This window comes from Phaenicophaeus curvirostris, chromosome 3 (genome assembly GCF_032191515.1).
Source record: "Phaenicophaeus curvirostris isolate KB17595 chromosome 3, BPBGC_Pcur_1.0, whole genome shotgun sequence".
Classification (NCBI taxonomy): Eukaryota; Metazoa; Chordata; class Aves; order Cuculiformes; family Cuculidae; genus Phaenicophaeus; species Phaenicophaeus curvirostris.
In genome coordinates this window covers 34,714,011-34,728,550 of record NC_091394.1, presented here as the reverse complement: position 1 = coordinate 34,728,550, position 14,540 = coordinate 34,714,011, and the positions used below count along the sequence as shown (strand labels likewise).

Genomic DNA, 14,540 nt, shown 5'->3' with positions numbered 1-14,540 from the left:
TATACATGTTTATTTTCTTACAAAGCAGTTGAATATAAACTATAAATAGCATAACTGAGCTGGGTATGTGACAGCCATGTACCTTTGGAATAGCTATTAATGAAAAAGATGTTGTTTCTACTTTGTAATGTAAAAAGGTATCTTTAATTCCACCCCATCAGAAGAAGTATGGTAGTCAGGTATCTTCAGATCTATTGGTCTCATTGAGTCTGTATCTTCTCAGGAAAGAAAGAAATTAAATGAAAGCAATATTATAAAACAATGCTGATGCTTTTTGGTTCTTCAGTGGTACAGTGGTCCTTGTAGCTTATCAGACTGGACTGTCAGGAGTTTAGGAATGGGGAGTGAATGAAGCATCTGATTTTCTGACTTAAAAGGTTGCAGACAGACTTGATAATGCATGTACACAAATTAAAATACTACTTTGTAAGGGGAAACACGTCTCTTTTGCACTAAAAAAGGTCAACCCCCTTGGGCAAAACTTAACAAAATCCTGCTGGTGTCCCTTGTTGATCTACTCGTAGTTGCTTTCTCTATTTTTATCACTTCATTGGGTTTTAGTGAAGATTTGTGAATCTACTACCTTCTTTGACGGATGCTGTTATTTGCAGCACTGGTGGGAAAAGCTATGCTAGATGTCAGCTAAGCAAAACACACAAACGCCCTGATATTTCCTTTAAGTATTTCAGGTAACATGATGGTTAGTTTTGTTTTCCAGTGGTAGAATCAAACACTAATTTGACCTGAAGCTGGTAACTGGTGTGTACACAACCCCCAAAGTGTGCACGTTCAAAATACCATATGGGTAACTTTCAGAGTCTGTTGGGCACAAGCAATTTTTTTGTGACAAGAGTAAGTCATTTTGAGACTGGGCAGTTTGGAATCATGCAGTGACACAATGGTTTTCTGCTTACTCAGCACTCCTACAAACAGCAGTGTAAATTATTCAATAGTATTCTTCTTTGGTCATTGGAATAAGGCAAATTTCAGCCTTCCTACTCTTTCAGTTTTCCTGAAATATGATAATGAATCTTACACCAACTACTGTCACTGTGACTTGGGTTTTGTTCAATAAGTCACTACAGATGTACTCAAATAAGCCAGAAAATCATTTATTATGCATTTCATTGATAATTTCAAATTTTGTGTAGAAGTCTCCCAAGTTTCAAGCTGTATGCCCCACAAATTACAGTTAAATCCTTCTCGTAAAGAAATCCATGTTCTTTTTTGTCTATAGGTAAATAGTCTAATCAAGTTTGGCATTTTCTTATGTTGATTTTTTCCCCCCATGACAGCGTCTTGGGAACAGTGTAGAGGAGCCCATTGCTGACGCTGCAAAACTCTACTGGGTCTTTCTAAGAGCAGACAAGTCAGGTATTCCTGGTGTCTTAATCACTGTAATGCTTTATACAATCCTATTCATCATCTCATCAACAGTGTTGTACCTCTACTTTTTAAGGTATGTTTCTTTGTCTCATTATTCCCTTAAGACCTTAGGTTCAAAACCTTTCCCTTGTGATAAAGTGATATCAGAAAAGACATATCCATGTCAAATATCCAGAGCCCAGGACTGCAGGTGACCATGGAGGGGTTACCTCCAACTTAACTTTTAATGCACTGGTATTTGGTGGACACAGCAAGTCAGAGAGGGAGCCACATATATCCACAAAAGGAACACAGTTGATACGATGATTTTTTATAGCCTTAGAGCCTCTTATCCTTTTCCTTCAAATAATAGTGTCTGCATCAAGGATTTAAGCTCTAAATTGTGTGTACCTTTTATTTAGGTACATTGGAAGACACTATCTTTAGTCTTCCAAGCAGTTTTTTTTGAGAAATAGGGAAAAATTCAGAAAGCCACATGTGGTGTGAAGTGCAGAATCCCTCTCTGAGTCTGCAGTGGCCCCCAGAGTCTTACAGCTTTTTGATGATACAGGATTTTTTACTTGGTGTGACTAAGGCTTTAACACACTGCATGAAACGACTTAATCCAAACAATATTTCTGTTACTTCAGCCTGTTGTCAATATTCAGTTAATCATGAAGTAGTTAATTACTGCCTTGCACGTCACTTTTAACAGGGACTGGTGTGGGGCTCTGAAAATGAATGAGATAGGTTTTGTAATGTGTTGAATGAAAAAGTGTATTTTCTTTTTTCTGAGTGACTCATCTATAAATGCAGTAAGAGTTTTGTACTGGCCCTTAATTCACCCAGTCATGAACAATGGGTGGTGGCAAGCACTAACAAAAAGTTGTACACAATAGCAAGATGCAGACAAGTGTAAGACAACAAAAGCTCAGCATCCTCCCTCCATCTGACAAGATCATCTCTTGGTCTACTTTCCACAAATTCAGTTGCAGCAGGCAGAAAAAGATAAATGGCAATCTAAATTTCTGCATAGTATTTCAAAGCTCCTGCATTCCTGGAAGCTGTACACAGCTTCAATGTACTGGTAGTCTAGTTAATTAGTTTTTGGGATGTTAATGCCTTCTTAATCATTGACTTAATAGTTTTGAATAGCTTCATAAGTTTTAGCTGCTGTCATTTATTACTCAGGAAAATTAATTTAAATTAAAACATTTGTAAGGCAGGTTTTTATGAGAATATTACCAACATCTTCATTGTCTGGGGAACAGGTGCAAGATCATCAAAGGTTCCTTTCCTTCTGGATCAATTTTCCCATAATGTTTTCCAATGAATGGGTGGGGGGAGAATGTTACTAGAGGAAAAAAGTTCCCTTTGTACAGCGCATTTTAAAAATTATTCATAGCAAAATACAAAAGCAAAGAGAACGTAACAAACTGTGTTACAATGCATAAAGTCTTTAGAGTTTTTGTTTGATAACAAAATGAAACCTTTTGAATACTGAAGTCTGTGCAGAATAAAGTTATACTATGAGCTTCTGAATTTGGATTAGCTTCCTCTTCCTTTTATGTCCACAACCCAGCACAATGGGAACCTTAGACCTGGCTAGGACTCTTGAGCAGCACACTGTCAGTACAATAATGATAGCATTAAAACTTTTAAAAATGTTTCTACGGAAAGCATCTCTGCAATTCGTAACATTTTTTTTCCTGAATATTGATATAACAGCATTCGTTTTCAAGAGAAAATAGTATTATGACCAAGACAGTAGTGTCTTTTTGTGTGACTATTTCTCAGGTGTTCTATCTCAAAGATGTTCAAATGTAATATTGCCTGACTCAGAAAGTATTTTTACACAGGCATCCCCATCTTTCTTTTGCAAGGTAAATCAATACAAATATTGATACACTCTTCTGTGTCTTAAGACATCAGTCCACAGGGAAGACTTTAGCTGTTGAGTGGTGGAGTTGGTGCCATTGGTTAGAATTACCCAGCAATTTGCCATTTAACAGAAGTGTTCGGCAGAGTTTAAGAAAGGGATAAGAACAGCAAACCCACCAGTTCACCAAAGCAAGTAGGGGAAATATCTATTTCTGCCACAGCTAGAAAGCTTTGTGACAGCACTGATGAACTACCAGGAAGATAATGAAATCGTGGGCAGGGGATAAACAGCAGTAAGCAACTGTTTGTGTCTTCATAAACCAACATACCTCAATAAATCTGGCTCTCCTTGGGTGTCTTGGGAGTCTGTAGTACATGTAGCATGGAGAGATATTCTAATTACTTTTTGAAAAAATGAGGTAGCACTGGTTGCAATTCCTTCATTAGAAACAGACAGGAATTTGCTGGTGAAATGCTTTCTGTACTGTGAGAAAATGCAGACCCAACTCAACTAAAAGTGTCTGCTGGAAAGAGCCTAAATTTGCTGATTTTTTTTTTAAAAAGCTTCAAAAATCTACATTTGTTAATGTTAACAGCAAAATTATTTTTTATTTTTTACAGTTGTTTTCTAAAGAAAGGATGAGAAAGACCTAAGTGAAGATGTAATAAATTGTTTTAACCTCCTCTACCCTTCAAATTTTTGTTTGTGTAAATTTTTGAGAAGTCTGTTTTATTATTTGATACTGGATAGCAAATAATTTCAGTATTTTCTATTCTTTCTGATAAATAAATGAACTTGTAAGGTATTATACTGGGTGTCATCTCTAGAAAATAGCATGTGGGGTTTGTTTTGGTTTTTATTACGTCAACAATAGGAATTATTATTATCACATAGATAAAGTGGCATGTTAAGATACAAGAAGCATTATATTAGTTTTCATGGCAGAGAAAAGAAATTAAAGCAGGTAATAGGAGTAGGCTGAGTACTTTTGGGCAAAAAGAACAAAGCTGGAAGATGGGCTTCATGATTCTTAATTAATTCAAAGTTAATTATATTGTATATAACCATGTGCTTAAAATCTTCATATAGAAAATGTTTATGGCAGCAAATAGACAGTAATTTAACTGCATTAAATTTTACTTCATTTGAAATAAGAATGTTGCATTAAGTGAGCTTAAATAAATGGCAAGGTCTTTTTCTTGTTTAGTAAGATAAGAGGCAAGTAATTTAAAGTGCTGACCTGGAATTTCAAAGATGAACGTGATGGAATATTATCATTTCGAGATGAGCAGAAGGCCAGAAAGCCCACCAGATTGACTGCTAGTTTTTCAACTAAGTACAGTCAATGTTACTAGTAAATGTATACAAAAATGCGTCAGTTATGTTGAAAGAACATCTACGTAGATCCAAGGATTAAACTTTTCTTTGAAGACTCTGTGGAATTTGGAAAATTACTGCATGAAGAGTATTAGTTATTTAGAAAAAAAAAAATCTCTAGCATGTTTTAAGATACTTTAGTTTCCTACTCTGCCTTAGCACTGATTTGCTTATCACACTTTAGAGCTTTTTCTACTATGTTTCTTGGTAGCCAGTTTGTTTATATTCCTAGGACTACCTACATCTCAATTAGGTTGTCTACCAGCTGCTCTCCTCTTTTGATGAGAGAATCTCAAAACAACAGCTTGGAAACTACAGCAAATTTAGGGCTGCATCTTCAAAATGGAATGTTTCAAAAAAGAAGGGTGGGGAAAACCGTACAGAGAGTGCCTTTGTGGCAATGCAGGAAATGTAAATCCCTAACCTGATGTTGGGCCAGGCTGCCAGATTTCAGTATCAGAATAGCTACTCCATCACAGAAACTCTTGGATATAGATCTTGACCTAAAATACATACTCCCCTTTGAAAAGAGAGTTAAATCTCTTCCTGAGATCAAGTTGAAAATCTATCTATTGAGGCATCTCCTTATTTCTGTTCCATGCTATGTCTCAGTTGTGGGCAAAATTGTACTAACCAGCTTACTGAGTGTGTTCCTTTATAATTACTGTGTGCACTGTAAGGTGAGATGTAGAACTTGTACAAATGTGAACTTCATTCTGGTTTGCTTGAACAGTCCACTACCTCAGCCACAAGAACTGCATGTAGTGCTGCTATACACAAGGAGGACGAGTGTTCAGAAAGACAAAGGAGTTGTGCCTGTGTTCTTTCTCTCCCACCTGTCAGAAATTAAGAAACTGCACACTCCCATAGAAATCTGGGCTTTTTGTTGGTCGCAGTGTCACACAACAATCCCTGCACTTACCATGAGTATCCAGCCAAAGTCTGGGAAGGATGAAAAAGCTGAGACTGGCACCAAGTAATGACTGTATTATGATAAAGTATTAGCTTGGAAGTGGGTACAGAAGGAAAGATCCCAGTTCAATATCCTAGACTGAGATTCCAGCTTTTCTGATCTTTCTGTTTTTTCCTGCTTTTCTGAACCCCTAGTTCTGGAATAGAAGTAGAATGAGAGACATATGAACTTGAAGAGGTTCCATTTGAGTTAAACAGCAATGTTTTGAAGTTTTAAAGTTCATCTAAGGCTAAAACTGTGACACAGAGCTTTTCCAAAAGCCTCACGATATTTCTTGGTTTCACCTACGTTAAGGAATACCACATAAAAAGCCTTTCTTGTGGTAGAGAATTTTAGTGTGTAGTGCTTATTCAATTCCCCACCACAGCAGAAAACGTCATAGCAAAACAAAGCCAACAGATGAAATGAAATTTTAACTTCAAGAGCAGTTTAGAATGTATAGACATCAGGTTTGGGGATGAAAAAAATGGTGAATAGCTCCTTTCTATATGATGTTGTTTGCCTATTATTGAACCCTGGCACAGCAGGAGGTCCATTCATGCCTAACTTAGGTACTCCATGTAAGCACTGGAACTAGTTGCCCAGCTCAATGCTAAGGACAGACAACGGGTGTTTCTGAAGGAAAGGAAGATCAGGATCTTTTTGAGATGTCAATATCTTGAAATAGTAAAAAGAAATTGCTGCTTAAGTTTATGTAATTGGATTCGGATATTGTAGTCTCCGGTGCACTGGGAAGGGTTGAATGTTGGAGACTTCATGGGAAAGAAGCTTCTTACTCTTGGGTAGAGAATATAGTCATGAAGGGGAAACCAAGCTTTAGAAATCTACAAAAGCGTAAGGCAGATTTTTTTTTTTCATGAAGAGTCCTTTCAAAGAGAAAACAATTGTGTCATTTCTGCCCTTAGGCTACATAGTGAAGGCTGGCTGTTGGATGTATTTCAACGTATTCATGGTGAGGAAGGCACATTTTTTGTTCCACTGGATTTAGAGGTTTCCAGTCAGGAGCTGAGCTACATTATGAAGAGAGCTGAGCAGTGGAGAGGAATCAGTGGTGAAAGACGGATGGTGAGTGGTAAACAGAGTCTCTAGAAGGAGTCTGTGACATACTGGTGCAAAGTAATGGTTTGTATTTCTGGTTATTACCTAAAAGGATCTAGATAAATTATTCTTAGTGTGCATCTTTGAATGGAGAAGCTAAGAAGCATGTTCAGGAGAATTTTGTGATGTATGTGCATTGCCTGAACATCTTGAGGGGTTGCAATCTGCTTAGTATTCAAAGGCATCACTGTTGTCAAAAGTAATTATGCCATTTGGTGATTCTTGACTGTACCATAGAGATTTGTTACTTGTTTAAATGTCAATATCATCCCAGTTAATTTCTCAACCTACTCACAAAATGGGGAGCTCCATGGACAAGTCAAATTTTCTACCTGTAAGGGCATGTTTTAGGCTGCAGTGAGGAGTGAGTATGAGTTCAGGGAGTCAGATGTGATAGCTATTCTCTCTTTCCTGGCCCTATCCTTCTAGGATCACCCAGAACAGTGGGCTGAGTTGGAAATGTGCAAGGGGAGGTAGAAGAGGTCTGAAGATGGTCTGCTCTACATTGGCTGTCAAAATAATTCTTTCTTTTCCGTTAATCCACCAGCCTATAGTCCCATATACAGACTTTAAGCTGTGATGTGCAGAAGAGGTATCCATGTTTGCAAAGTGTCCACTGTTGGGAATGTCATCCACAAATGAGACTCCTGGTCATAATTCCTTTCAGAGAATTGAAAATAAGAGAAGTATCATGGCCAGTACTCTGTGAGGTACACTGTCTTCCTTCTTCAAGGGAAATATTTTTTCTTGCTTTCTGGCTTTGCATCAACATTATTGATTTCCAAAGGACTACCACTGAAATGGTTTCTATTACTGTTGTTACAAGTTATGTAAGGTCAAACAAAGAATAGTGGACCTCATTTCACATGCCAAGACTGCCAATGTCATATGGAAAATGTGGCAGATATGGCAAATGCAAATGACTGCTTTTCTGCTTCAAGTGCGGAATAAATTTCTAATGATATTACCGATGAAACATTTCTTGCAGAAGTACAGAAAGGGTTGAATAGGGGTTGGAAGGGCAGGTGAGAGAGGAGGTGGTGGGTAGAAAGATGTGGGTAAAGACAAATGGAAAAGACTGGAAAGAAAAATTACTTATATGTATACAAATTGTCTCTGAATGGAAAAAATCTGGATTGTCCACTGCTATAATAAGAAACAATTCTGAGGACAGAACATTGAAAAATGTGACCCATGCCTATAGACTTGCAAGTTCCTAGATTTGCTCCCAATATTCAGCTTGGCATTTATGTAATGCCGTATTGAAATATGGGTCCCTAATCTTCCACTGAGATTCTTTAAAATGGACCCAGCCTCAGCCAGATCCAGCAGCACTGAGGGTACAATCAGAGCAGAGGGAGGACTCCTTATGCTGGCCGAATAGGGAGTACTGCATATTTCATTTTGACTAAGTGCAGTGATGTACTTTTTTGTCTTTACCCTAAGTACCCAAATTTCTTATTTCTGTTCTGTTTACATCCTCACAAATTTCATGCCTTTTCCTTTATATCAGCCCTAATCAAATTCCAGAATGCGACAGTGTTTAAACATTCTTGTCCTCTATTGGGGCATACTGGTGCAGACTGTTTGATATAAGCATATAGGATTGATGAGAAAGAGTGCAGAAGTTTGCATCTCTGGCATCAGTAGGTTCTCTGCCATTTACTTCAGTGGGTATAGAATCTGTCTGACAATGAGGAATTTGTGAGTGAAGAATACTACCCAAAACTCCTGAGCTAGTTGTACAAAACACTGATCCTGTGTAAAAAAAGGACCAATGTTCTTCAGAAACCTGAAATCTTCCCCTTCTGCTCCAACTTCTTGTTTATGTCATTTTGGTGGAAGAGAGAGTAGTCAAATCAAGTTTCATTAGCTGTTTAGCAAATTTAGTCTTTTAATAAAAACTTGCTCTGTTCCAGAAATATATTCTCCACACAGAGCACTTCCCTGCAAGAGCAGGAACTGTCATTCATGCTCCTAGGCATTGCAGATACTGAAAGACCCTTTCTTTCTGCTGTGAATTTGCATAAGGTATTTATCTTGTCCCTTTCTTTTTGTATGTCTAATTGTACAAAGTAATCAGTATGGAAGACACATCACTAGGCCTTATTGTGTGCATTATTAATGTGTTAATTTTTAAATAAGATACCAAATTAACTGTGAGCAATTTTTATAAAGAGAAGCATGAGACTGCCATATCTTACATCACTCTATATAAAAAATATATTTTAAATGGAGGTCATTCAAGTAAATAGTCAGTCAAACCTTCTGGAAAAAATAGGTCTACGTTTTTGCAATATTTTCTTGCTGTTAACCATGTGCTTCTCATTTTTATTTCCCGGATTAAAAATTGCCCCATTAATGGGTATTTTATAATATGCTTAATTTCCTTTTATTAATTGATAAATGCAGCAGCAAAGGACACATTTACAGTATGATGAGAATTTAAGGTTATTGCATTTTATAATTTTTATATTGTTCAGAGAAGCAATTTGTCATTTGTGGAATGACATCCATGCCATCATTATGAAGTATCTATAGTTGGTTTTTTGATAGGAAAAAGGTCACTTTCTCTAGACCAAGAAGATATCACTCTATTAAACTAATTTGCCTACATGCAAATTTTGTCATTTTTACCTCATTAAATATTTATCATAGAGTAAAAAAATATATATATTCATGAAGGGACAGCTAGCAGCCTGATGGAGCTGGAACTAATATTTTGCAATATAATGATTTTTTGCATCCTTAATTAGATAGCATAAGGTTGATATGATTAGGTCAGGATGTAGCGTTTTTCATTAAAATACATTTTAGAAGCTGTAGTCATAATCTGCCCTTGCAATTAAATAATGAGCTTATGAGTTTAATATTATCGACCCAATTATTATCCCATGGAAAAGTATACCTTTAATACATTTGTGCCGTAGGAACTCCATTACCAACAAAACAAATTATATTTCCAGGTACACACATTACATATCCACAATCACATTTACATAGAGGTTTGGAAGGCACTGTGGGGAGAGAACCATCAAAGCCCTGTACAATATGGAAACACACTTGATTATTTTGGAAGAAGTCACTTACAATGTCTTTCATGAGGAAAGCTGCAAAGAAGTTAAAAAGCGACTTACAGAGGTGGAGAGAAACATTTGCTGTAACAGACATCTGTAGAATCAGTGTTCTGTGTGCCCTCTGGACCCCTGCTCCTCAACCTGTTATAAAGGTAGAGCTGAATATTTCCTGAGCTTTAATGGGAGATGGGCATATCATAGAATCATAGAATCACTAGGTTGGAAGAGACCCACCGAACCATTGAGTACAACCATTCCTTTCAAACACTAAACCATGCCCCTCAGCACCTCATCCAGCCGTCCCTTAAACACCTCCAGGGAAGGTGACTCAACCACCTCCCTGGGCAGCCTGTTCCAGTGCCCAATGACCCCTTCCATGAAAAGTTTTTTCCTAATGTTCAGCATAACCTCCCCTGGTGGAGCTTGAGGCCATTCCCTCTTGTCCTGTCCCCTGTCACTTGGGAGAAGAGGCCAGCACCCTCCTCTCTACAACCTCTTTTCAGGTAGTTATAGAGAGCAATGAGATCTCCCCTCAGCCTCCTCTTCTCCAGGCTAAACAACCCCAGCTCTTTCAGCCGTTCCTCATAAGGCCTGTTCTTCAGCTCCTTCACCAACTTTGTTGCTCTTGTCTGGACTCGCTCCAGAGGCTCAACATCCTTCTTGTGTTGAGGGGCCCAGAGCTGAACACAGTATTCAAGGTGCGGTTATGGATGTCAAATTCCAGAATCAGATTTATCGGGACCAGCAGCAGACAGGAATACATTAAAATGCCATTGATTACAGTGGATCAGTAGTGATATCAGGACCCTGGATTTTAGCCAACACTTTCTCTTTTTGGTAGATATTACAAAAGTGAAAATGTCTTGTTGTCCTCACCAAGTAATCAGTTTCTCAAAGCTATGTGATAGTTCAGAGCAAAGTATCAAGTGGGATTTTCCTTTCCTTTGCAACACTTTTCTCATATTTAAAGCCTCTGAGCTATCTATCAGATGAATTACTACCAGTACAGGTAAAAAGGAAAAAATCTGGCCTTCAGCGATTTTTACTGGATTTAGCCCTCAAGGTAGCACCACTGCTTGCAGTGGGACTTTTTACATAATACTACTAATGATGAGAAAAGTTGTACAATCAGCAAGCTGAAACACCACCAGTAGTATTCCAAGCATAGGCCCAAAAGGTTTGCACATAGAAAGGGTTTCTGAAAGAAAATATGCAAGCTCTATAGGCAAGAAGATAACGTGAAACTTACACTTGAAATAAAGCCTGATGCACTGCAAAATTATTTTAATGAGACCAGGGCTAATTTTCTAATTCTGAAACGATATTATAGCAAACCATAAAAAATTACCCGGCAGTAGTTTTTTGAAAGGAAAATATATTTGTAATTATCTTGAACACACGAGATTACTTCAGGGCCTATTATCGACACAATTTTTGGTACCACTTTACACTAATTTGCATTTATTACTCTCAGGCCAGCTATTAATATGTTAATAAATAAGTCATTAATACTTGTTATTTAATTGCTATCTATTTATTCCTGTTCAATAACGTATTAATTACTTGTGAATAGTTGAGGGCAAAATTCTGCCCTTGTTAGTGAAATCAGAATTGGCAAGAAATGAAACTGGTGCTGGACTTGCCTCTGTTAGTGGAGCTGGCAGAGGTGAAGTCATTTAACCCATTTGGCATGAGGAGGTGAACTTTTGCCTTGCCTCAGAGGAGGAAGCTTCATGAGCTTCTAGGTAGCTTGTGCTGTGGCAAAGCTGCGCAGCCACATGTAGAGGCTGCTGAAGGCAGGCAGTGTCACGCATGAGGTGATTGTAATTTGTCTCTTCTTATAGTCCCAGGCTTGCTCCTGTGATGGAGTTTGAACTCTGCTTGCAAAGATGTGTGGGTGATGCATAGGGTGAAGCCAAGGGCAGACTGAAGTCCTCTGAGAGCTGATGCAAGACCAAGGAAAACATGGTACATAGTACCGATTGAGAAATGGAAATAGGCACATTGCTTTCCTGCAGCTGGATATTGGAAACAGAAAAAGGAGGATCCCATACCCTGCCCCAATCCAAAATCTCACATTCAAGGTCTTTGATTCCCCTTGCATAAGTGGACCATAGAGTAGATGCAAAAAACTAAAGAAAATATGGTCACCATAATTAATGTATTTTCTGTTTGAGGAGTTAGCATTCCTGTGATTTCTTGCCTTTTTTTTAGACAAAGCTTACATTTAGAAATGGTTAGTGAGGACAGGCTAAATGTTGAACAACATGATCCACTTGACTGTGTGGATCTAACACAGTCTTAAATTTGATTTCTGTAGTTGCAGGATGAATTTTTCCCATGGACACAAAAAGAAATTGTGCTGTTGCCTTTCAGGAAGCTTTATTTCAGAAATATAGGTGAGAAATTGCAGAAGTATTTTGACTTTAAAAAAAAAATGAAAAAAACCCACCCACTGATGAAATGATTGGCAACGAGTAATATCATGGCAAAGAATTACAGGTCCCTGAAGGAAAAGTAAGCAAAGTGGTTCAGGAACACACAACCATGCCAGGGAAAATGGGAATAAATTGAAATGTCAGGTAGGAGAAGCTGATGGGAAAAAATAGCAGTGCAACCATGTCACTTTTGGTTCCCCTAAAAGAATGTTCCTCTTCTCAAATTGGTGATTTAGATATTACTGGTTTGCAAACAGAGAAGGAAAATATATTGAGACAGCAAAAAAAAATAGAAATTGTGACTTTCCTTTTTATTTCCCCACCCTTCAGTTTGCAAACTGTTTCTGACTATGAGTTATACTGTATATATGTAAATTCTACTAAATGTACTCTGTATTATACCTTTAAAAAATACCAAATGGCTGAGACAATTCAAGATGCAGTAGGAAATATGGTCTTACAATTTTGATTTGTGGTTTCCTTTCGTGGAACTAGTTTCAGTGATTTTTTAGAAGCCTAATGTTTTGCGAGTTTGCTATCAGGTTTCTTTTTCCTGATCTTAATCCATGTTGTAAAAAATTTGAAGCTGCTCACTGGAGCTCTCAGTACAGTGTCTCCAGCAATTTAGATTCTATGAAGAATCAAAACGAAGTTTGCTGTGAGAGTAGCATAGGAGATTAGAAAGCAGTAGCAAAACCGACTCTGAGCATATCCAGAAAAATTAGCTGTAATATAAGATTTAATCCTTTAAGTGTCAGTACGAATAAATCACTTTGTTGATTTGGGGTAATGCACAATTGTTTTAACCAGTACAAGTAAACCACCCTGCTAGTCTGGGACAATTCAGCTCAACATGTTGAGGTGGCAGGATTAGGCAATAAGAAAGAATCACCTATCTGCCACAGAAATTGTAGGAGAGAAACCTTGACCCCTTTGCAGTCAACAGCAAAAAATTGCACTGACTTCATTAGGGACAGAATTTCCATCTGTCTCTGTAAACAAAGGAGAAAGGGAGGAAATAGGGCCATGTCTCACTGAACTTATATGTGATCTGTGTATATAAGGTCAGATTCTCATGTGGGTTAAATTATTGAAGGCAGAGTCTGTATTTGTTTGAAGATTAAATTGAGATTGAAAGTCAGGAGATGAGCAGAAGGAAGGCTCAGACTAATAATGGGATGTTAGAGAACACAGAGCAAATTATAAGGTCAGGAAGGAGTGTAGCATTCCAACGCCTCTTAGATTTAAAATAAAATTATTTCTGTATGAAATGACAAGGCCTTGAACTGTGTAGGATCAAATTGGCCAGGTGGTTCTGAAACACTTTTCTTGCTGTTCTTTTAGAGCATTTAGTCTACAGGGAGTGGTGGGTGAAAAGAAGAAAGGGAGAACTGTGGATGTTTTGAAGCATATGGGATAACCAGCTATGCCGACCACAGCCAGGCATACCATTAAGCCTCGCAAAGCTGATTAGTAATTAATCATAAAGTGTATATGTGTGAGCTGTGAAAAGCAAGGAAATGTAGACTAGGTAAATGAAAGCCTTGTTTTGCCTTGGTGGATGGGTCTAACGAGTGAAACTGCTTCAACAGATGTGCACACAATAAGAAGCCTTGTAATAAATAATAACAGTGGTAGAATGGATATATCAACAAGTTTACTAATGAAAATGGCATTAGAAATTGAGCCAGTAGAGTAACACTGCACAGAACTTTCTTGAGTCATTGCTACATCCGAGTTTAAGGGAGAAAAATCCACTAAAACCAAAAAGAGATGAAAAATGGATAAAAAGCCTGAACAGCCATGCAAAATTCTCTGAATCTAAAAATTGCATGGTAATATGTCAGTAGAGTAAAAAAAAGATAAAACGAAAGGCAAACTATACAGTGGTATGTATTACAAGCTACTTAGAGCATTTTTTTTTTTTGTCATGTGATATGTCTCATGATAAGGCTATAAATTGAAATGAAAATTATTTAACTTATTATCAAACGCCATGGAACTACTTAGGGAGGATGTAAACATGATCTTGGTTTTAGCTAACATGTATTTTTTCCCCCTTTTCAATGAGAACTGAATTAATGAAGTCTCCTTTGCTATCCCCATTATATACGAAATACAGTTTTTTCTCTAGTAAATGATAACAAATTATTTCAATCCTATAATCAATGCATGAATTATACAAAGGCTTTAGTGAAGATGGACAAAATTAATTGTCTGCTGACATCCTTCTGATTACTATACTGGCAGAAAGGTGTTAATTTCTGTAATACTTCAACAGATATCCAAACTGTTTTGTCAGAGAGGTTGGACAGTGATGGAGGAGGAGT

The 14,540-nt window shown here is 37.5% G+C and overlaps 1 protein-coding gene across 1 annotated transcript in view; it reads left to right on the top strand.

Moving 5' to 3' along the window:
* Window positions 1–694: 694 nt before the first annotated feature.
* LOC138718475 (uncharacterized) overlaps window positions 695–14,540 on the top strand; it is a 50,147-nt gene continuing 36,301 nt past the window's right edge. The window contains exons 1-3 of the mRNA XM_069852982.1: window positions 695–700; window positions 1,296–1,459; window positions 6,503–6,662. Coding sequence (XP_069709083.1) covers window positions 695–700; window positions 1,296–1,459; window positions 6,503–6,662 — 330 coding nt within the window. The remainder of the gene's footprint in view (window positions 701–1,295; window positions 1,460–6,502; window positions 6,663–14,540) is intronic.